We start from the raw sequence: 23,377 nt of genomic DNA, 5'->3' as shown, positions 1-23,377 counted from the left end.
GGGCCCGGTCCCTGCCCTGCCCCTTCCCCTGCCTCCCCGCCCCGCCCCTGGAACCGCCCTCCTGCACAGTCGCCCTGGCCCTGGCCCGCCTGCACTGAGCCCTCTGAGCCCGCCAGGTATCGCCCCGGCTCTTGCCCCCCTCGGGCACCCAGTCCGAACTATTCGCGACCTCCCCGGGGCACCCTGGCCCCACCTTGTCCCGCCTTTCTTCCCCCAGACCCTCTGGTCTCTCCCCCTACCCCCTGTACACCCTGGTCCTTTTACCCCTCTTCTCCAATACCTGATACTCGAGTCCGATGGACCCTTTCCCCATCCCCACTACACCCGGATCCCTCCCCTCCCTCCACTCCAATACCTGGTCCCCCAGTCCGATGGACCCTCTCTCCCCACCCCCACTACACCCGGATCCCTCCCCTCCCTCTTCTCCAATACCTGGTCCCCCAGTCCGATGGACCCACTCTCTCCCCACCCCGACTACACACTTGTCGCCCCCCTGCCCCCAATACCTGATCTTTTGCTGACCCCTCCGGCTCCCTTTGTCTTCTTAGGAACCCCTTTCCCCATCCCCCACATCCTTCTTTGCTCCCCCTCTCCTCCAGGTGGGCCCCTGGCGGCTGAGTCTAGGCCAGAATATGAGTCCTGGGAGGAAGTTGTCTGTTGTGTCCTTGGCCACCTGCCAGCCCAGCTTGGGACAAGCAGGATCAGCAGCCATGATTTGTCCCAGAATAGGACTGTATAGCATACCTACCTGTGTTCTAGTGGGTCCAGGGCCTGTCTTCACAGCCTTGGTTTGTGTAGGGCCTGTACCCATCTTTATATGCATAGGGCCTTCAATTAAATAAGCATTAATGAAACACCTATGTGCAAGACCCTGTGGACTTTGGTGTATGAAGTCTCCATAGCCATGATCTTCAGATCGATAGGAGGCTTGCGTGTCTAAGGGTCATACCTATGTCCTTACCATCTTACAGGTGGAGAAAGAGTACCCTGATGTTTCACTGGATGCCTTGGGTTTGGTTTGGTTTGGAGAAGGCCAGCCATGTGGCTCTGGAGTCAGAAAGCCCTGAGCTCAAAACTGGCCTCATATACTTAATAGTTGTATGATCTTGGGCAAGTCATTTAACCTCTGCCAGCCTCACTTTCCTCAGCTGTAAAATGGGGATAAAAAAATTCACCTCCCCCTCCCCCCACCCTGGTTGTTGTGAAAATCAAGTGAGATAATATTTGTAAAATGCTTTGCACAATACCTGGCATACTGGTGCTTAATAAATGCTTGTTCTCTTTCTCTTCCCTTCCACATACTTAGCATGTATCAGGACCGTACAAATACCTTCTGTGTTCCCTTCTGTTTGTCCTATGGTCCTTGCCTTCCTTTCTATCATCGGGCCTGTTGCCCATTCCCCTCAGAGCCACTTCACCTCCCCAGTCCTTGGTTCCCCAGCCTCTCCCAGGACCTCAGCCATCAGGCTCTGGCCCTAATCCCCCTGTGCTCTGTACCCCAGCAGGCCCAGCACTGGAGGTGAAACATGACCAGTGTACAGTCCAATGAAGGCAGCATCTCTGTGCAGGGACAGAAGCTCTTCTACCGGGAGGCCCGGCCTAGTGGTGGGCAGACCCCACGCCTCTCAGTGCTCCTACTCCATGGCATCCGCTTCTCCTCTGAGACTTGGCTCAAGCTGGGCACTCTGGACAAACTGGCTGAAGCTGGCTACCGGGCCGTGGGCATTGATCTGCCAGGTATGGACAAGGGGGCCTCAGTTCCCTGGAGCAGACAGGTTTAATGCCTTCATTCAGTGGAAAAGTGTATGCATGGGCCTGGGAAGCAGTGCATGGCTATGGGAGCTTAATTCAAATTGTGTCACAATGGATGGGGTTACAGGCCCTGTTGATGAAAGTACCTTCATTCAGTCAACAGGAGACAAGGGCAGTGATTGGGAAAAATGAAGCTGTTTGGGATAGGATTTCAGAGCCTTCTAAATAGGTGTCAGAGGGGGTTAGGAAGATGAGAGGTCTTGTATCTTATACTTCTAAGTCCTGAAAACAGAGACATCTCTCTAGACAGCTGTTGATCCCACCTACCCCACCAAAAGGGAAGTTTTATAGAATGTCAGAGTTGGACAGGACCTCAGGAATAATCTAGTACAATTCCTTCATTTAAAACAGGCCCAGAGAAAGCTAATGGATAGCAGAGTTGGTACCAGAATCCAGATCATCCGACTTACAGCCTAGGACTCTTTCCACAGAACCACACACGTAACAAGTGTGTCTGTGATGGGTGTCCAAGCAGGCTTACTCAAGGGAGGGGGAGGCCCTAGATCTCCACCCTGTTGTCCAACTATATGTCCTCCCTCTCCCTCCACATCCCCACAGATAGAGCCCTAAGCTAGGCAATATAGGGGAGAGAATGGGGGGATGGAAACACAGCTCCACTCTCAAGGACACCCCCCCCACCCAGGAAAGAAGGCAGGATGCTTGCGTACAATAAAAAACCTAATGGTTATTTGCACATACAGATACCCAAGTAGTCTATCACTTTGCTAATGATTTCCAGATCTATTTATTCAGCCCAGCTCTCTCTGCTGGACTACTACCATGCATTTCCAACTGGGTGTCCCACACACATCTCACACTCACTATGTCTTCTGGCTTCTAGTGCCAGCTCTTGCTTTGTAACCATGACCCCGACTCCCCACCCCCCAAACTTGTTGTCAGGGCACCTCCATCCCCCTGGTCACCCTGGCTCCCAACCCCAGGGGCATCCTCAGCTTCACACTCTTGCTCATCCCACAGATCCAGCTCCTTGCTAAATCTTGTCATTTCTACCTTCCCAACATCCTTTGCCTTTTTTCACTCATATGACCATAATCCTCCTTCAGGCGCTCTACACCTCTTGCCTGGACTACAGCCTTCCGACCTCTCTCCCTCCCTCCTTCCCTCCCTCCCTCCAGTCTCTCCACACTCTGATCCATTCTCCAGTCAGCTACCAGATCATCCCTCCTCTGCTCCTTGAGTTCCGGTGGCTGCCTATTGCCTCCAGTGTCAAATATACACGCTTTGACATCTAAAATCCTTTATTACCTGGCCTCTTCCTACCTTTCCCAATTAGCACAGCATAGTAGCTGTTTAATAAATGCTTGTTCCCTTTCCTGGTCCTTGGTAAGCACTGAATAACCTTATCTGATTTTTACAAGGACCTAGTAAGACAATTTTATTGATTTTATTCCTATATTACAGACGGGACAGATGAGGCTTAGGGAGGTCAAATCTTTACCCATGGTCGCACAGCTAGGGAGTATTGGAAATAGGATTTGAACCCAGCTCTCTCCTGACCCCAAGTCTAACACACTTTCTACACTGCAATCTGTAAAGGGAATGGGTTGGGCTAAATAATAGTAGCTCGTGGGTATTTTCATACTTTAAGGTTTGTAAAGCACTTTACAGATGGTAACTCATTTTATCCTCGCAACTCTGGGAGAGAGGTGCTACTATTATTCCCTATTTTACAGAAGGAAACTGAAGTTCTAGGAGGTTGTGACTTGCCCAGGGTCACACACCTGGTTAGAGGCTAGATTTGACCTCAGCTCTTCATCACTCCCAGTTCAGTGCCCTGTCCGCTATAGTCCCAGTATCTTTAGTCCCTTTTAGCTATAAACCCTATCTGATACAAAATAGCTGATTGACCAGAGTGGGCTGGGATCAACATCAGGGGAGGTTTCTTGGAGTCGATGAACCATTTATTCTCCCCAGCTTTACCGACCCGCCATCTTGTCTCCTCTTCCTCTCTTCCCCCGCTGCATCCCTCCAGGTCTAGGACATTCCAAGGAGGCAGCTGCCCCCACACCCATTGGGGAGCTGGCCCCCAGCAGCTTTCTGCAAGCCGTGTTGGAGGCTCTGGAGCTGGGTTCCACGGCCCTGGTCAGCCCGTCTCTGAGTGGAATGTATTCACTACCCTTCCTCATAGCCCCCGGCTCCCAGCTCTGTGGCTATGTGCCTGTTGCCCCAATCTGCACAGATAAAATCAGCCCCGATGACTATGGCCGGGTGAAGGTACGTGTGTTTGAGGGGAAGGTAACAGGGAGTCAGAGGTAAGAACGGAGCAGAGAAGGAATGACCAAGGGAATGGATGGGCCCCCACTAGGCAAGGGCTGAGGTTGTCAGTATATTCCCCTGCTGGACTGGAAGCTCCATGAGCAAAGGGACTCGGAATTAATGAAACTCTTCTTTAAAAAAATTTAACTTTCATTTTATATTTTTTTTCAATTAACAAGCATTTATTTTCTCTCCTACCTTGCCATTAGAAGAAAGGAAGGAAAGAAGAAAGAAAGAAAAAGAGAGAGAGAGAACCCCTTGTAACAAATATAGTCAGTTACCTAAACTTTCCCTTCTCTTCCCTAGCACCCTCCAGTCTCCAGGGTTCAGAGTGGTGAGGGCACAGTGCTCTGTATACTATAGACATTTAATAAATAATTGTTGAATGTAGAATGGACCTTTTTTAAGGGGTTGTCCACCCTGCGTGGAAGGGGAAGGGTTGACCAAAGTTAGAGGACACCAGCCATTCTGGGTTGATCTTTATCGTTCCTTTGATGTGGGACCCCTTAATTAGGGGAAGCATCCTATAGTTTTACCCCCTCAAGTTCCTCATCTCTTTTCTCATCCGACCGACCTGCAGGTTGAGAACAAAAAGGAGGCCCTCCTGGTAGACGAAGTTAGGGTCAGGGGACCTGGGGGTCAGGAGTTAGGCCAAGGTGAACAGGTCTCTGATGGCTTCCTCCACTCTTTCTCTCCTCTCTCCCAGACTCCCACCCTGATAGTGTATGGAGACCAGGATCCCATGGGGGAATCGAGCCTCAAGCACCTGCAACAGCTGCCCAACCACCAGGTGATGGTGATAGTGGGTGCGGGACACCCCTGCTACCTGGACAAGCCAGATGAATGGCACTCTGGGCTACTGAATTTCCTGAATGGGTTGTCATAAGGGCCCTGGCTGGTCCCAGCCTCCCCTGGCCCCACCCTCTCCTGATTGAGGGGACACTCAGCCACATCCCTCCCCCTTTCACCTGGCGTCTTACCTCTCCTTCTGGTTGGGCTGTCTGACAATCTCCCTGCCTGCATGGCTGACCTGCCAGCTGTCTGTCCATCTCTCCACTTGTCTGTCTAGTGCCTGCTCTCTCTCTGTCTCTCTTTCCTTAGAGCTGTAAGTGGATGGGAAGAATCCGGAGAATTAACAAGGTGCAAAACCAGGGATCCAATCCACATGGAGGGTAATTGATTAGAAACATTCCTCTCAGTGTGCTTCCTCTGCTCCCCTCCAAACTCCAACCTTTCCCAGCTCCACACCATCTCCATTTTCCTCTGTCTCTGCCCACCCATGCCCTTATAGGATTACAGATGTACACACAGGCATACACACCTATAGACACACATCTAGGAACATCTGCACATGTAGCAGCACCTCCATGGACACACACACACACTCCAGCCTGAGGTCTCCAGGGGCAGAGGAGCTCCCTGCGATGGTGGGGAAGGTCCTGGCCCCCGGGGTTCTGGGGCATGCGGCTCTGGAGTTCAGGTGCCCTGGGCTGGGGGCTCAGCTCTCCATTAGTGCTTCTTTCTGGCCTTTGCTGAAGGAAGGAGGCAATTTTTGAGGGGATCTCCTTCCTCTTTCTATCCTGACACCTGAGTCCCTGACACCCATAGGGTCTGCCTCTTCCTGCCCTTGAATCATGGGGGGTTGGGAGAAGAACAGAAAAATAAAGAGATAAGAACCTCTAGTTGCTCGTCCTTGTCTCACCAGCTCAGACCTTGTTACCTTGACCAGATCCTTTCCTCATTCCACCACCCCCCCCCCCCGCCCCCGTCCAGCAGATGGCCTTGTGACCCTTGTCCTCCTGTCCAGATGGAGAGTGGACTTGGATTCCACCCCACCCCCCTCCAAGGTCCCAAGAGGCTCAGTTGGGTGCAGGGAGATCAGAGCACCCAGCATGATCCGATTACCTTGAAGGGAATTTGCTGCTTGGGGTGGGGCATCCCGAGATACCGAGATACCGGAGGGTTAATTGCTCCCCTTCCCTCCTGCTTTGGCCTCTGTGGGTAGAAAGTTCTTGAACTTAGACACACACACACACACACACACACACACACACACACACACACCCCGAGAGTCCTAATGGAAGAGCTGGTGGTTGGTGTTAGAAGAACTGGTTCCAGGTTCCCAGGCGTCCCAGCCACATGACTGGAAGCCACTTCAGCTCTGAACACTTTCCACCATCTGTAAAATGGGGATGATAATTCATACTGCACCCACTTTGCAGGTGTTTGAAGGAAAACACCTTGAAAGCCTTCAAATACATATTTTTTAAAACCAGACCCGTGATTTCATTGATCTAGGAAACTCCCCATGAGGACATTCCCTCTACCAGAGGGAGAGCACCTGCTTGAGCAGGGTTTTTGTCAGGATCAAATGAGATAATGTTTGTAAAAAGTGCTTACCATAGTCCCTGACACATAGTGCTGCATAAATGCTTATTCCTTTCCCACTTCCCGTCCAAAAGAAGGTACTTTCATGACCTGCTCCCTAATTTCGAAGCACTTGCAATTAAGTGATTTGCCCCCCCCCCGGGGGGGGGCGGGGTTTCTAGCCCAGTATGTTTCTGGGCTAGGATTTGAACCCAGGCCTTCCTGACTCAGAGGCCTTGTACTGTATTATTGTACTGTATTTATGATTATTGATAATGAGAAGGGGTGTCAGAAGGAGAAACTGAGACCAAATGAGTCTTCTGCCGACTGCCATCCTTGGCCCCAGGTAGGAGGAGTGGGCCCACCTCGAGCAGCCTTTCCTTCTGCTAAATATAAGCCCTTGCCCCCTCTGCCTTCTTTCTCTCCTCCCCCCCCCCCCCCCCCCCCCGCCCCACACCCCATGCTAGGTGTTCCAGCTGGAGTGACAGACACAAGGAGGTACTTTGGGCCACTGGGATTTAGAGCACAGAAAAATGTGGCTTAGGTCTAAAGCAGTTCTTGGGGGTGTGTATCCCTCCCTCCTCACACCCCCCCCCCAGCACCCTGCCCACACCCAGATAGGGAGACCAGAGAGTCCTCTACTGCACGTCCTTCCTTCTAAGACTGAGGGAGAGGAGGAGAAATGAGAAAAGAGAAGAAGCCCGCAGGCAGCCAGGCAGGAGGCAGAGGCTAGAAGCTGCTCAGAGGGGGCCAGAGGAGGATGAAAGCCCACAAGGGCAGGGAGCTGAGCAGAAAGGAGACAGTGGCCCAGAGAGAAGCAGGTGGGTGCAAGGGAGGGGGCACTGGGCATCCCGTGCCAGCCTGGTCAGTGCATCCCGGGGGAGGGGGCAGCCCTGGCCTCCCTGGCATCTGGGCTGGGCCGGAGCTCGAGGCTGCGGCATTGTTGGGGCCCTGGCGCCTTTATCTGCTGTAATCGGATCCCAGAGGGAGGGGAGGGGGCTGGGGGGAGGGGAGGGGCTGGCGGGCGGGCAGGCAGGCAGGCCGAGGGGAGGGAGGGAAGGGAGGGAGGCTGGGCGAGGGGGGGGCACACATATTCCCGTGCTCCTGGCCCGGCTCAGGCTCGCCTGTCAAACACTTCATTGTTCGCAGCTGATGTCACTAGCAGTTGTGAGCGGCCGCCTCTCCCGGGGACAATGTGGCACTGAGCGGCCCAGCCACCCCCCCAGCGCTGCAGGACAGACCCCAGAGGTACCGGCAGGCTGAACTGGGCTGGGCTGGGCTAGGCTGAGCTGGGCTGGGCTGGGCTGGGCCGGACCGGGGAGGGGGAAGGGGCAGGGACCCTGCCTGGGGAGGAAAGGGACTGCACCCTGGGCTGAGCAGGCGGGCAGGGGGCACGGCAGGCACCCGGCCCTGCCGGGGGACTCGGGAGAGACCCTTCTCCCAGCAGGTGACTCCAGGGCCCCAGCAGGCAGGGGCGTCAACCACAGCCCCAAGCCGGGCCCTAGGGAAAGTTGGAGATGGGGTGAGGGCCTTTTCTAGGGGGCTCAGATTTCTGGGGTGGGGGCCAGGGAGGGAAGAGGCCGCAGTGCTGGACCCGGGGCTGCAGGGAACACACCCTGCTGGCCCCCAAGGGACAGGGCAGAACCAAGGACGCTTGCGCAGGCGGGGCTGGGGTGGGGGTTAGGGAGGGGTGGGCCTGGCAGTCCAGGTACTGATTTGGTTGCTGTCCAGGGCCCTGCACCCACCCCCCCAACCCCAGGTTCTTTGATTCAGTCCCCTTCCTCCAGCTTTCTCTACCCTAGCTTCGCCATCCCATCCCCTGAGCCCCAGCTCTGCCTCAGTCTGACACCCAGACACCTGTAATACTTGGAGCCAAGCTCCTCTGCTCAGGGCACCTGACCCCCATCACCCACTCCCCACATTCTCAGGCTGCCTAACCCTGTTGAAGCTCTCCTAACTCCCTAGTCCTTTCTACTTTTTCTATCCAAGTCCCTGCTCCCTAACTTCAGCTTTTTCTGGCCCAGTCTCATGCCAACCCCAGACCCCACTTCTGCCTTACTACCTTAGTCAACTTCCAGCCCTGACTGGCCCAGACACCCCTACTTCCTCCAGCCAAGTAGCTCCAGTCTTTTAGCTCCTGGACTCCCAACTTAGACTATTGCTTGCTCTAATCAGGATGGAGACCTGGAGTTCTGGGCAGCTGGACATCTTCCCCTGTTGTCCCAAAACCTGGAATCAGAGGCACCTCCTATTCTTTCCCCCAACTTCTGAGGCTTTTCATCTTAGCTTGGATTCAGTGGCCCCCACCATGTAGGGCCCCAGACCCAGCAGGACCACGGCCAGCCCCAGAAAACGCAGGGAGGTGCCCACTGCCTGTCCTACTCTGCCTGCCATCTTATGACCTTTGGCATTTCAGAGCCCCTGCCTCTCTCTATCCATTTCATCCCTTTCCTCTGGGGGAAGTGGCATTCAGAAGGGGGAGCACTAGGTACCCAGAGATGCCAGGGCCTTGACCCCCTGCAACCTCCATTCCTAGCCCTCCTGGCCTTGGCAACCCCACCCCTATCCTTATGCGCAGTCAGATTACCCCAGTTCCCTTCCCCTTTCCAAGACCCCTCCCTACCCAGGGTCCCAGTTCTCTTCCTCCCAAGGAACAGCCTTCTAGAGGTCCCAGCTTCAATCCTGCCCAGTGTTCTGGATTCCCATTCCAGGTCCCCTCACCAAGGATACCGCCTTCAGGGTCCTAGCTGCCCAGTGTGCTGGATCCCTATCCCCGTCCCCCTACCAAGGGATACCACCTCCAGGGTCCTAGCTGCCCAGTGTTCTGGATCCTCTATCCCAGTACCCCCCACCAAGGGATACCCCTTCCAGGGTCCTAGCTGCCCAGTGTCCTTGCTCCCCTCCCCCAGTAGCCCCCCCTCATCAGCATGCAGAGCTGGATGGCTCAAACACAAGGGGATTGTTCTCCCTGGTTGCTCAGAGAGGGAGGCCTGGTGGGGGGGGACGCCCACAGCTCACACACCCCAGCCAGGCCCAGGCCAAAGCAGAGGGAGGGATGAAGGCAGACAGCCTGTGCTGAGACCCAGCCCTTCTGCCCCCTAGCTCAGCAGCTACCCCTTATTCTAGTGTTTGGTCCCTTCCCATCCTCTCCTATCACTGTCCCACTGGCTCTAGGTTAGTACAAGGGAAAGATACTTAGGTCGTACATAAGAAGACCTGGGTTCTAGTTCTGGCTCTGACCCTGACCTTGAGCAAGTCATAGAACCTCTTGGGTCTGTTTCTTCATCTACAAAATGGGGAAGGGGGTTTAGACCTGAGCCCCTTCAAGGGCTGTATAAGCTGTAAGATTTGTTTAAATGATGCAATGACCATTTTAGCTCCCTCAGGCCCAAGGGGGCCCAGGAGGAGCCACCCACTTTCTTCTTCCCCCCACCCCTTGGGTTGGTGCTGGACAGTGGCTCAGGACCCATTTTCTGCCCACCAATGTTTGCCCTAAGCCTACTCCCTGGTTCTTGTCTCTTTCCCCGCCTCTCCCTCTTCCTCATCCTGTAGTCTATCCACCTCCTGTCCATGACTCAGTGGAGCAGGGATTGGGGTCAATGGAGGTTCCCCAAGTGAGAGGTTGACGGACCTCTCCCATCCCTCCCAGATCCCAGCTCCATTCAATCATTGCGCACCCCCCACCCCCAGCTGTTTTGCCTCCCTTAGAGAAGAGATGATAGAAGGTCAGTAACCAGGCTTTGGTCTCCTCTCAATCCTTGGGAGTGTGGGAAGGAATAATCCAGGGATTGTCAGGTTAATGCCCTGAAGAGCTTGAAGCATCTCTAAGGGTGTTCTGTCCCTCCCTGCCTGCCCTGAGCTTGGTGCCTTCATGGCCCATCCCTCCCTGTCTGGAGCTGAGCCTGAGAGACAGACCTGAGAGCCAGGAGACCAAGGCAAGTGACTTCATCTGCTTGATCGGCCGTCCCGACCTGCCAGATCCACAGCCTCCTGGCTGGGCCCTGACTGCCCTGGCATTCAGCTGGACCATCCATTTCTGGGAGATTTTGATGAAGATAAGGATACAGAGCCTCCAAAACTGGGTCCAGAATAAAAGGATCAGGGATTTAGAGCTAGAAGGGGCCATAGAGATTCTGCTAATGAGGAAACTGAGGCCAAAGATTACTTACACCTTGCCCAAGGTCGGAGCCGGAATTTGAACCCAGGCCCTTGAACTCTAGGTCCACAGCTCTTCCCACAACACCACACCACCTTTTATAAAAGCAGTCGTCGATTTGTGGTATGTAATGGTGAGCTCTCTCAGATTCCTGGGTTGTATCCGCAAAGTGCCACACATTCAGATTTCTAAACTTTGCTCTTTCATTGTGTCCACTACTAAGCATCTTTTGTGAAGGTGATCTTCTCTAGGGCTAGTTAAAGACATTTTGGCATTTTTGGAGGGAAAGGTCAGAAATAACTAATGACAGCTAATTTATAGGATCGTCTTAGCCACGCAGGTAGAAGAACATTTTTAAGGAATCCAGTGGGCTTGTGAGGGAGGGTGTTTGCCGAGGGGGGCCTTGAAATTGGGCATTTGCCTCCTTTCCCATCTGCGAGGGACTTACTCTGTTTGTTTCCCCTTCGGTCCCTGGGGTTTTCCGTTCTTAGTAGATGGCTTGAGGGCCCTGAGACTGGTCCCAGACTTGAGAGAGAGGCCTACTAAGTATGGAGTAGCTAGGAGCTGGCATCCAGGACTAGGCGCTGAGCAAGAGGTAGGAGAGATCACTCCAGTCTAGGATAGCCCAACTCAAAAGCAGTTGCCATTAGGCCATCCCTAGGGTTGGTGAGGGATGTGTAGCAGGCAAAAGGAGTTTGGAGAATGGGGCTTAAGAAAGGAGTTGGCCTGAGCCCTGCAGCCAAGCACAGAAGCCCACCCCCACTCCATGCCACTGGGATCCTCCTTCTGGAGCCTGAACTGAAGGGGAGAGACAGCAGAGGGAGGGAGGGAATCCCTCCATGGGCACTTTGGAGTCAACCAAACCCCTCTCCCTAGCCCCAAGAGCCTTCTTCCCTACCCACCCAACCCCCACTGGATTGTTCTGCCCTAGAACAAAGCCTGGGTGGACACTCGATCCGAGGGGGAGCGGGGCTAGCTAAGCCCCCAGCCCTTTGCTGGGGCAGCTGTCACGGGAGAGAGAGACAGCTGGAGGGGGGAGGGGGAGGGAAAGTAGGGGGAGGGGAGAGAGGAGGGTCAGGCTGCTTACACAGCTGTCACCCCTGTGCCCCATCCGGCAGCGTGGGTAGGGGGTGGGAGTGGGAGAAGACTATAGGAACAGGGGGCATTGGGGGCTTGGGAAGAGACCCTGGGAGCTGGCTCCATGGGGGTTGGGGGCCCGTGGAGAGGATTTCCTAGAAAAACAAAGGGTAGGAGCTATATAGGGAGTCTCTTGCTGACAAGAGAGCTATAAAGAGGGAACCATGCCCCCCAGAACCCCAGAGGTGAGGGTGAGGTCAGTCTGTCCTGACGCGTGGCCGCCACATGGCCCTGGGCAGGGGCCCAACGCCCACTGTCACCCTGCCCGACCTGGCCAGAGCAATAAATAACTGCAGAAAGCCAGGCTTGGAATGACAGATAAGCAGTGGGCTCCCAGATCCCAAGGGCCCTGAAGGAGCTGGCCCCCGGCTGGGTTCAGAAGAGCGCTGCCAAGCAGTGAACAGAGACACCAGGGACCCCATCCGGGAGCAGATCTTACCCTGAGAACATCAGAGACGAAAAAGACCCCAGATACTCTCTGGTCTGGACTTCTCATTTTATAGATCGGGAAACAGGCCAGAGAAGGCAAGAAAGTGACAGAGACGGGGAAGGGAGACCAGGGTCTTTTCTTTGTATCCTCTCCCCTGCAGAGGAGAGAGGAGACGAGAGGGCCGATAGCCACCCTCAGGAGCTGCAAGCAGTTCAAGACCAGTGTGCTTCTATGTAGAGTAACGGTGAACATGGCAATCCGAGTTCTACAGTCACCCACACCCCCCTCAATGAGTCTGGCCTATCAGTGGGGACACCTCACCCCCAGCAGTAGGGATGGTATGCAAAGAGCCAGCCAGCCCGCATTACCTGCATGTGGGAAATGGCCCACTTGGGTAAGAGGGTCACGGCTCTGTCTGACTGGAGATGGGACTCTGGGTTCAGTCTACTGCCAAAGTCAGGGTCCTGTGTGTCTCTCCACCACACATATGAACTGTGGCCCCCTCATTTGGTGTGTCCAGCTCACCCCATTCCCTGGGCTGCTTTCATCTTTGGGATGGTTGGTTTGTTTCAGGGGGTGGGGGCTTGGCCAAGGCAAGCTGGGCAAGGATTTCCAAACAGGATTAAGATCTAGGATTAAAACTGGTGGGGGGGGGGGGGGAAGGGGCCAAGACCTGGGAGGGGAGACCAGGTGTCTGGGAGGGGCTCCAAACCTAGGGGTTTAATCCTAGCCTTATGCTCAGCCCCACCTTCTTCAGGGGGGTCCTGGTAATAACATTAATAACCCCTGACATTTCTATGGTGCCTTCTGCTCCTCTCCAAGTACTTTCATATTTCACAGTCTGGTGGGGTGATAGAGCAGTCAGTAAACTTTTAAGTGCCTACTATGTGCCAGGCATCGTGCTAAGCAAGGGGCATACAAAGAAAGACCAAAGACAGTTGCTGCCCTCAGGGAGCTTACAGTCTGATGAGGATAACATACCAACAACTGTGTACAAATAAGATTCATACAGGATAAATTGGAAAGAGAGGGAATGCACTAGCATGAAGGGGAATCGGGAAAGGCTTCTTATCTTACAAATGAAGAAACTGAGGCCCAGAGAAGGAAAGTGAGTTGTCCAAAGTCACACAGCGGGTTAAGGGCTAGAACCTCTTGGAACCTATGGCCACTGACTCCTGCCTCCCAGGCTAAGAATTCTAATAGAGATGGGAACTCATGAACTGTGACTTCCTTGGTATGGGGAGCTCCCTCGACTAATGTAGGTTGGCACCTTCTCTGCACTTGCTAGTCCTCAGCAGTTCCCTAGGCCCCTGAGAAAGTTGCGTGCCTTACCTGGGGTCACACAGCCAATCTATCAGAGGTGAGACTTGAATCCAGCTCTCCAGGCTCTAAGGCTGGTTCTGCTGCCTCACTGACACTGCTGATCAATAGGAGACTTTGTATTCTATTTCGTAGTTAGGCAGGACATAGATTTCCTCCTAGAGCATAGTGCTTCCCTCCAGGAACTTACAACCTGGGGGAGGTAGAGAAGGGTTGGAGAGTTCACATTCTGGGGGAGACCAAGTCCAAAGGCTGTGCAGGCAAGAAGCACAAACTCCAAGGGTGGTAGGTTGAAGGAGTGACTTTGGGCTGGGGTATGCATCCTGGGTCAACTCCAGTCATCCTGATGAACATCAGGCCACTGGACCCAGATGACTCTGGACGAGAAAGTGAGGCTGGTGACCTTGCACAGCCTTCCTCACTCCAATCAAAGTCAACTGCTAGTCGTGCCATCACTTCCCTGATGTCATGGTCCTCTTTGAAAACGAAGGACAAACACAACCCAGAGAAGGTGGATTTTGAGTTGTATTCTAAAGAATGAAGAAGTTGGAGAAGTGGGTGAGAAGGCAAATAAAGACCTCTGTAAACAAAGATCTGGAGGCAAGAAACCTCTGAAAGACAAGGGGGAAACCAGCCAGGTTGAAGCTGAGGGGCCATACAGGGAGGAGTGGGAAATGAAGCTGGAGCTGTATCTTAGAGTGCCTCACATCAGGCTGAGTTGGGGCTCTTCCAGTAGGCCTTGCGGAGCCCCAGAAAGATACTGAGTGAGGAGGTAATGGGGGGGCCTCACACCAGGCTGTAGGCCTTCCAGTAGGCCTTAGGGAGCCCCAGAAAGATACAGAGTGAGGAGATGATAGGAGTACCATGGATGACACCAACTATTGGTAGGGTGGCTCCCACTTGGCAAAGGCCCCACTGGTCTATCTTGCCTTTGGAAGGTTGGCGAGGATGCCTATCTTTGGGGTACTGACAGCAGCCCCTCTTGCCAATGCTAGGGATTTCCCCAACTCCCTTCCCTCAGCTGTGGTCATTAGATGGCACCAAGAGCTGATTCTACCATTAGTCTGTCCTGACAATTGTGGTACTAGTAGGAAGTACGTGCAATAATTTGAATCTCTATAGTGATAGTCTCTCACATTGATACAGAGCTTAATAGCTGACCGAGTCCAATTTTCTCTCCTCTCATTTCATGCTCACAAACTCCCTGGGAAGGCTGTGAGAGAGGTAAGGCCCAGAAAAGGGAAACTGCTCACCCAGACTAGGGCCGGGGCCATGGGCATGCTGAGAGCCCAGTGTTCCCACCTCCCAAGGACAGGCCCTCTCCATTGCCCTGAGTGTCTTCAGTGATGTTTGGCACCACAGTGCGAGGGGCCCATTCCATCCTCTCTCTTTTGCCGTTGCAGAGCAGGCGGCCATCAGGCCAGGTGGATGCACTGTCGGGCCACCTCCTCAGTGGCAACCTCCCTAGACAGGATGAGCGGCTCTGACCCGGGGCTTGAGGAGGAGCCGGAGCTGAGCATCACCCTCACACTGCGCATGATCATGCATGGAAAGGTAAAGCGACGTATTTGTTCTGTGGTTACTGTGTGCTGGGGACTGTGCAAAGAGCTGGCAAAAAGAAAAGGTGGTCCCTGCCTTCAGAGGGCTTAGAGTCTAATAGAGGGAAGACTACACCCAAAAGAGAGTTGAAAAGTGGGAAAACGGTGGGTCGAGGTAGTGTTGGGGCAGTGTTGAAGAAAGCCTTGCACCCCAGATTGAAGGTGTCTAGCCTGAGTCCCTTTCCAAAATAGAAGTCCTGGAAGGAAAGGTCCAGTGTTGGTGCAGGGGAATAGGGAAATGGGCAAGGGGTACTTGGGGAGGAGGTTGGGGAGCTGGGAGGCAGGAGGTATCAGGCCAAAAAAGTTGAAAGGAACATCATTCCAAAATCATAGTACATCAGAGCTGGAAAGACCCTTAGAGACCAACCCCCTCATTTTACATAGAGAAACTGAGGCCCAGAGGAGGAATGGGAGCATCCAAGATTGTGTAGTTAGTGGCACAGTCAAGACTAGAATTCAGGCCTCCTTGTTCCTGGTCTAGGGTTCTTATTTGTCGGGAACAATGGAATCTGGGGGTGGGAGAGCCCATGGACCTGTACTCCGAGGGGAACTGGGGCTGGACCAGCATTGTACTTCCAGAAGTCAAGCACCCTAGATCCACTACAATAGAACAGATTTTTAAAAAATTGATTACTGTGGCCTGGATAGGCTCAAGGTGCCTCAGTGCTAGGTAGGAGGGAGAGGGAGGCTTGGTGCCTTAGAGGCACAGAAGTAGGGGATGGCTAAGAGAGAGGGAGGGCAGGGCTTCTCTGAGCCAGACTTGTCTCCTTGTATCTACAGGAGGTGGGCAGCATCATTGGAAAGGTGAGTGATAATCGTCTTCCCAGCCCTCCCCTCAAGTCCCCTGCCCGTCCTCCCCCCATGCCTGCCAGAGCATAGGATTGTACTTTCCTTCCTTCCACAGAAAGGGGAGACAGTCAAGAGGATCCGGGAGCAGGTGAGTAGCTGAGGGTATGGGATCTGAGATCTCCCTGGGACAAGGACAAACAGACACAGCTATGTCCTTCTCCAGGGCTGAAAAGAAGAGGCTCCCAGAAGAGAAAAGAGGGATTTCCCAGTCTCTGTGAGGGTTGGGGAGGACAGGGAAGGCAGCGGAGGGAGTTTTCTTGGGGAAAACGGGGCTGGGCTGTGGCCAAATGGCTGTGCCTGCCCTCCTCTTGGGGCTTTGGCCCTTGCTGCCCTTGTCCTGCCATCCTTCTTCCCTCCCCACCCTCCACCCCCCAGAGCAGTGCTCGGATCACTATCTCCGAGGGCTCCTGTCCAGAGAGAATCACCACCATCACCGGCTCCACGGGTGCTGTCTTCCACGCTGTGTCCATGATTGCCTTCAAATTGGATGAGGTGGGTTACTAGAACCCAAGGCCCTGGGCTTCTGTCTCTGCTCCAGCGCCCCCTGTGCCAGAGTCAGGCATCGGACCTTCAGTATCTGAATTATGAAACCTAGGCTGGGGACTGAGCCACAAAACTGGGGAGATACAGGCCCTGGCTGGATGGGGGAGACATGACCCCGACCTTCAGGAGCCAATGGTATAAGGGGAAGACACAGTCCCTCTTCTCTGGGTTCCTTGGTCTTGGGGAAGACCTGCCCCTCATGGAACCCCTGACCTGAAGGGGAAATCGGGTCCTTACCTACAAGGAGCCCATAGTCTAAAGGGGAGACAACACCCCCTGCGTATTCTTTTAAGACAGCATGAACAAATGTCCACCCATGCATCTAGCCCTGAGTCCATCAGGCCTGAAGGGTTAAAGAATAAAGAACAACCAGAGAGTGGCATTGGAGGGGAAGAGATAATCAGATATTAATTAAATCTTCCTGCATGAAGTGTACTGAGTTACATTTTCTGAGGTTGAGGAAAGTTATAGAATAATGGAAATAAGGAAGCCTGGAGATGGGGATGTACATTTGTGGGGGGAGATGACCGACTTACCCCTCCCTGTTCTCTAGGACTTATGTACAGGCCCCCCAAATGGTGGCAGCATCTCTAAGCCTCCAGTTACCCTTCGGCTGGTCATTCCAGCCAGTCAGTGTGGTTCCCTCATTGGGAAAGCAGGGACCAAGATTAAGGAGATTCGAGAGGTATGGAAGCCCTCTTGGGGTAAGTCTAGGGAGGAGTTGGCCTTCCCAGCCCTGCCCAGGGTGATGTCCCTCCCTCTCTGCTCCCTACTGAGGGGGAATCCAGGGGTCCCAGCCTCCCACCATGGAGGAGCTAGGTGGAGCCCCCCATTTCCGTCTCAGCCAGCAAGGGTCTGAGTCTTTCCTTTTCCCTGACCCAGACTACAGGGGCTCAGGTACAGGTGGCTGGAGACCTGCTTCCCAACTCCACAGAGCGGGCAGTCACTGTTTCTGGGGTCCCAGATGCCATCATCCTCTGTGTTCGCCAGATCTGTGCAGTGATCCTAGAGGTACTGGACTGAATGGACCCTCTCTGGCTCCCCCTATCCCTGCCTCCATCCACCTGGGGGTTACAGCTGGTTTGTTCTGGAAACAGGGCTGTGGGCATGGAGAGATGAAGGGGGCAGGAGCTTAGAGAGGGCAGTGTCAGAGGTCATAAATGGATGTGGAGAATGGGGGGGGTGGCAGATGGTTGAGGAGGATCCCAGAGAGTGAGGGTAGGAAGTTTATGAGCTGAGTCTGGGTACCAGCTCTTATGTACCCACTAGTGAGGGTAGGTATCAAGGTCCCAGGACTGGGGCACCTACTCTCGCTCTATACCTGTTGGGTGGGTGGGGGGTCTGGGGGGTGGGAGGGATATGGCATGGGTGGTTTCTGAATCGTCTTAGGTGGAGGTGGGGGGTGGGTAGTCAGGAAAAACCAGATGGTAATTTTTTAGAAAAGTTCATAGAGGTGGAGCAGGGGAGGTCATTGGGATATTGAATAAATCAGTAGGAGATTAGTAAGGTATTGGGGTTATCCTCAATGAGGACTTAGGGATCAGTGAGGTTCTGAGGTATGGGGAGTCATTAGATGTTATGGGGGTCAGCTGGGTTATGGGTGGAGGGGCCTATGGTCACTGGGGACCTTGTCCAAATACCCCCCTCCCCATCCCCTCCAGTCCCCTCCCAAAGGAGCTACCATCCCCTACCACCCCAGCCTCTCCCTGGGCACCGTCCTGCTCTCCGCCAACCAGGTAATGAGAAGGGGGTACAGTAGGGGGGATTACAAGGGAAGGGGAGAGAGGGGACAAGGAGATTTGTGGGTCCAAGGAATGGGGTGGGGGTAGGAGGATGCATTTGGATTCCCCAAACATCCCCTCAGCAGCCTGAACGTCTTGCCCCCACTACTCCAGAGAGATGGAGAGGCAGAGAGAAAAGGAGGTTGGCTGTTACCATGGTAACTGCCTCCCTCCCCCACACAGGGTTTCTCTGTTCAGGGCCAGTATGGAACAGTGACTCCAGCAGAGGTGAGTGGGGCCAGGCCCCCTTACCCCTGCTATCTCCATGCCCTCTATATTCTCTCCCCTTCCCAGAGCTAGGGCCTGGCAGGCTGGCAGAGGGAAAGCTGGCTAAGGCTGGGCCATGGCTGGGGTGGGGCAGGGGACATGCCCTCTTATCTCCTTCCCCCTTCTCCTTGGCTCAGGTCAGCAAGCTCCAGCAGCTGTCTGGCCATCCCGTCCCCTTTGCTTCACCCAGTGTGGTGCCAGGTAAGTGAGTGCAGGCTGGGGCAGGGGGCAAATGCCTCCACAAATAGGGTCCACTCTGCTTTTGGGCCCCACACCTCACAGTGCCCAAGAGGCTCCTGGGAGGAAGTCACTGCCAGGCTGTGAAGCTAGAAAGGATTGTAGAGACAGACTCTCTAGTTTTATGCCTGCCACTTCCCATTTTATGGAAGAGGAACCTGGCCCAGGAATGGGGGAGAAACTTGTCCCAGATCATACCCACAGGAAGCAGAGGCAGGATTCAAACCCAGGTCCCTCTGATTCCAAACCTGGCACTCTTCCCCACTGAGCCTGTGGGGTCTACACTGAGTGGCAACATTGAATAGTGGGGGAAACGCTGGATATCTCCTCATGCCTCTGCAGATGATCCGCTGGGTGGCCTTGGGCAGACCCCCTTCCCTCTCCAGGTCTCCATCCCCTCACCTGTAAAATGAGGGACAAGACTATATGGTCTCTAGGGCCCTTTGTGTCTTGACCATCTGTGCTTCCCTGGATTTCCTGGGCTCTTAGGTCAGGGATGGGGTGAAGTGACTTGGTTGTAATGTCCAGGTTGTCCCAATCCTTTGGGTTCTTCTCCCCTCCTTTAGGACTGGATCCCAGTGCCCAGACCAGTTCCCAGGAGTTCCTGGTTCCCAATGACGTGAGCCCAGTGTGGGCAGGGTGCTTGTGGGTAGGGGATGGGGTGGGGGGGATGGTGCTTTAGGGAATGGAAAGATAAGGATGGGGTCTGAAGAACCGCTTCCCTATTGTCATCTCTGCAACTCCAGGGGGTGGGCAAGTTAGGGGAGGGGGCCTGCCCTATCCCCACTCTGGGTCTGAGGGGCAGGACTGACCGCCTCTCCATTCCTTTCAGCTGATCGGCTGTGTGATCGGGCGTCAGGGCAGCAAGATCAGTGAGATCCGACAGATGTCTGGGGCCCACATCAAGATCGGGAATCAGGCAGAGGGCTCAGGGGAGAGGCATGTTACCATTACGGGCTCCCCTGTCTCCATCGCTCTGGCCCAGTACCTCATCACTGCCTGGTGAGCTTTGGGGGAGACTGGGGGAGGGGAGAACCAGAATGGGGACCCTGGGGAGAGGGAGAGGAACACCCCCAGCCTGACACTCCTCTTCCCACTCCAAGCGCCTTCTCAAGGTGCAGGACACGTGGGTGACCCAAGACCTGGGAACGGTGGCTGACACTGACTTTTGTCTCCCCCTCGCTCCCCTTCCCCCCATCATCTGTTTCTCTCCCTCTTCTTGTCTCTCTGCCTTCCCCTGTTCCTGCTCTCCCCTTCCCACCTCTCCTTGTCTCTCTGCCTTCCCCTGTTCCTGCTCTCCCCTCCCCTCTCCTTCCCTTTTTCGTGACTCCCTCTTTCCACATCTCTACTCTCCCCTTCTGTCTGCTCTCCCCCTACCCCTCCCTGGCCATTCCTCCCCTCTTCTATTTTTCTCCCCATTCCCTCCTGTCTCTGTTTCTTTGACCTCATCCCCTGCCCCTGATAATCTACCTCCCCTTCCCATTCCTTCTCTTTCTCCCCGTCTGGCCCATGTCTTTCTCCCCATCCGTTCCCCTTCTCTACCTCTGCCTCCAGTTTAGAGACGGCCAAATCTACCTCAGGAGGGACCCCAGGCTCGGGTCCTGCAGACCTGTCGGCCCCTTTCTCCCCCCCCTTGGCCCCATCACCAGCCCTGACTGCCCTGCCGGCGGCACCTCCGGGCCTGCTGGGGACGCCCTACGCCATCTCCCTTTCCAACTTCATCGGCCTCAAGCCCGTGCCCTTCCTGGCCCTGCCCCCGTCCTCGCCAGGGCCGCCTCCCAGCGGCCTTACCGCTTACACTGCCAAGATGGCAGCCGCCAATGGCAACAAGAAGTCAGAAAGGCAGAAGTTCTCCCCCTACTAAAGCCAGGGAAGGAGCCGGGAGCCAGGGAGTGACACCGCGGGGCGGGGAACAGCCCTGACTCTTGCTCCTCAGGAGCCCCATTCTGCTTCTCCCCTGACCCCCACCCCCACCACATCCATACTAGGGGCCAAGGCAGACAATTCCCTAGCAATGTTGACACCCATACACATGGATTTTAGGGCCCCGTTGGCCTCAGCCAGTGCCGTCCATCCAGGATCTCTTATCTCAGGCCAAGTTGAGGGGGGAGGTGCTGACCCAATTCTAGGAAGCCAGCGGGAGAGGGAAGAGATGGCAGAGACAGTTATGTAGCCCCAAACCAACTGCCTGTCCAAGGGGACTGAACCTCCTTCCCTTTCCCTGCCCTCTGCTCATCCCTGACTGGGACACAGGAAAGTCCAGGGGAGAGAAAAGCCTCTGGTGCCCCCCTCTCTGAGGGGCTCCCTCACATCCTAGGGGGAAGGGAAGGCGAGTTCCAAGGAGGCTCCCCCTGTTTTCCACCCACATAGGGCTCCTGCTGCTTAAGCAACATCCTCTTGACTGGAACAGGCTGGCTGGGAAGGGGCATAGCGGGGGGTAGGGGCCAGGATTGGGGGGCACTGCCAGGCAGCTGGGGGTGGGAACAGGGGAGGGGGCGGGGTAGGCGCGCTCTCAGCAGCCAAGACTCTGTACAGTTTTTTCAATCCAGTTTTTGAATAAATATTCTCAGTGACCTGGATGTCTCCAGTTTGAACTGAGGAGAGGGATAAGCAGGGCGCTAAGGGGGGGGTGGGGTGGCAAGACCGAAGGCATCTTTAACAACCCGTTTCCCATGCGCTTCCATGGCCCGAGGACCATCCTTGTTTTGAGGCCACCTAGAGGGTCTGTCCACATCTCAGCTGTCCCCTCCCCTGCTCATCGGGATGGACCCGCAGCCCGAGTAGCTGTCTGAGGATTCCTGCCCCTGCAGGCTTGGCTTTGGCTCTTGGCCCCATCCAGGCCAGCCTGGCTTTTTATACTCCTCCCAGGCATTGATCCTCTGGTTGCCAGGCACTTCAAGGTCATCCCACCCAGGCTCTTGCGCCAGGGTGATGACCCATTCCTGGAATATGCTGGAGTCTCAAAGCCAATCCCAACCCAGAGGAGGCTTCCACAGACTCGAGTTACCTCCTTGAGGTGGTCCAGGAAACCTTTTTGTTTATCTGACCACAGGAAAAATAGGTGTGTGTGTGTGGGACGGGGGTGGGGAAGGTTCTGGGCAGGACACACTGTGGAGCAGTGAAGGATGGAGTACGAGGACTCCACTGTCCACTGCCAGTTTGGGGGGCCTTGGGGAAGAAGGGGCCCAGGAGGAAGGGGAAGACTCCTAGGGCTCCCAGCTGCCAGATGGCATCCTCTGAGGAGCCGAGGTTGTGTTGGTTGTGTCAGGGGAGGCCCATGAGATGGAAGGAGAGCTCATACACACCCAGCCAGGGCAGAGGCTGCCCAGGGGCTCTTGTCCCCAGCAAAGTCCTGGGGGAGAGGAGGCCCAGGCCAGACACAGCACAAGACCACCTCAACAACTGCTAGTGCAGGGGTGTGTATCGGCTGGCTGGCCAACTTCTGTCTCTCTGGTATCTCAGGATTTCCTCCTTCCCTTTTCCTTTCTTCCCCCAGTCTCCTCCTTCAGGTGCTCCCTCCCTGGTCCAGGCCAGGCCCCTCTGCAGTCATGGTGTTTGCTTCCTGGCCAGCGGAAGGATCCAAGGCTGGGCTCTCTGGGTCTCCCCGGAGGAGCTTCAGGAAGCTCTGGGGGAGCCAAGCTCCTGGTGGGCAGTGCCAGGGTCCTGGTACTGCTCGGAGCCAGGCTCGGGCCAGACGGCTCAGCTCCTCACGCACAGGCCTCTGCAGGAGGCCGTAGAGGAAAGGGTGGGCAGCAAAGGAAGAGTAGGCCAGCCAGGTGAGGGCCACCTCTACCCCTATGCTCCAGCGCCCAGGCAGCAGACATGCAGCAAAGAAAGGCAGCCAGCAACCAAGGAACTGACCCACGACCAGTGCCAATGTTAGGGCTGCCTTGCCCCCTACCAGGTGGGGGCTGGCCAGCCGGGGTGGCAGGATGGACAGATGGCTGTCCAGCGAGTCTGAGCGGGGCCGTGGGCCAGGAGCAGGGGGTGGTGGGCGGAGGGCTGCTAATCTGGCCACACGGAAGATGCTGCCATAGGAGACCAGGAGGAGCAGAGCAGGCAGGGCAAATGCTAGGATAGCCCAGAGAGGCCGGAAAGGTCCTGGGGGACCAGCCACCAAGGAGCAGTTTGGAGAAGGCCGGCCCAGGAGGGAAAGCCCCCCCAGGAGACCAGACACAGCCCACACGATCCCTAGCACCAAGATCGGCGGGGGCCGAGGCCGGGGCCTCAGCGGATGCAGGATGTAGCGGTAGCGCTCCAGGCCAAGGGCAGCCAGCGTCAGGGTACAGGCTGATACCAACGTGGCAGTGACAAAGCGGGCAGCTCTGCACTGGCCCCGGCTCAGGTACACGGTTCCCAGGCCCGGGGGAGCCGCTAGCAGGCCCAGGGGCATCACTGAGATGGCAGCCAACAGGTCCACCAGGCACAGGTGGGCAAGGTAGATCGCCTTTCGGAGGGCAGGGGTGCGGAGCACTACAGCCAGCACGGTTCCGTTGGCCAGAAGGGTCACCACCTCCAGGAAGGCAGCTGGGATGAGCCCAACCAGACGGGATGATGGGGATCCTGCCCCCAGTGTCTCATTTAGCTCAGTCCAGTTGGCCAT

General features: G+C 55.3%; 3 protein-coding genes across 7 annotated transcripts; 2 read left to right on the top strand and 1 right to left on the bottom strand.

The window, feature by feature from the left end:
• The first annotated feature begins 35 nt into the window (after positions 1-35).
• Positions 36-5,785, top strand: ABHD14B (abhydrolase domain containing 14B). Its single transcript, XM_036737481.1, has 4 exons — positions 36-116; positions 1,506-1,737; positions 3,806-4,047; positions 4,796-5,785. The coding sequence occupies exons 2-4, from the start codon at positions 1,527-1,529 to the stop codon at positions 4,973-4,975; spliced, it is 633 nt and encodes a 210-aa protein (XP_036593376.1). The 5' UTR covers positions 36-116; positions 1,506-1,526; the 3' UTR covers positions 4,976-5,785.
• A 1,349-nt stretch (positions 5,786-7,134) lies between these two features.
• On the top strand, positions 7,135-21,347 carry PCBP4 (poly(rC) binding protein 4). Of its 5 annotated transcripts, none has more exons than XM_036737412.1 (14): positions 7,135-7,277; positions 7,606-7,704; positions 14,903-15,053; positions 15,878-15,901; positions 16,002-16,034; positions 16,322-16,438; positions 17,043-17,174; positions 17,372-17,500; positions 18,151-18,225; positions 18,469-18,498; positions 18,675-18,738; positions 19,341-19,393; positions 19,607-19,776; positions 20,329-21,347. In XM_036737412.1, exons 3-14 carry the CDS (start codon positions 14,928-14,930, stop codon positions 20,636-20,638), a joined length of 1,263 nt encoding a protein of 420 aa, XP_036593307.1. In that variant the 5' UTR covers positions 7,135-7,277; positions 7,606-7,704; positions 14,903-14,927; the 3' UTR covers positions 20,639-21,347. The 5 variants fall into 5 exon arrangements, with proteins under 5 accessions (XP_036593307.1, XP_036593304.1, XP_036593305.1 ...); XM_036737409.1 differs by having other exon boundaries at positions 7,136-7,277; positions 18,454-18,498; positions 20,329-21,195; XM_036737410.1 differs by lacking the exon at positions 7,135-7,277 and having other exon boundaries at positions 7,592-7,704; positions 20,329-21,195.
• A 932-nt stretch (positions 21,348-22,279) lies between these two features.
• Positions 22,280-23,377, bottom strand: GPR62 (G protein-coupled receptor 62). Its single transcript, XM_036737624.1, has one exon. It carries the CDS (start codon positions 23,375-23,377, stop codon positions 22,280-22,282), a length of 1,098 nt encoding a protein of 365 aa, XP_036593519.1.

The sequence above is a fragment of the Trichosurus vulpecula genome, chromosome 9, assembly GCF_011100635.1.
Source record: "Trichosurus vulpecula isolate mTriVul1 chromosome 9, mTriVul1.pri, whole genome shotgun sequence".
Classification (NCBI taxonomy): domain Eukaryota; kingdom Metazoa; phylum Chordata; class Mammalia; order Diprotodontia; family Phalangeridae; genus Trichosurus; species Trichosurus vulpecula.
The sequence above is the reverse complement of the archived record's forward strand: the minus strand, read 5'-3'. Positions and strand labels throughout refer to the sequence as shown.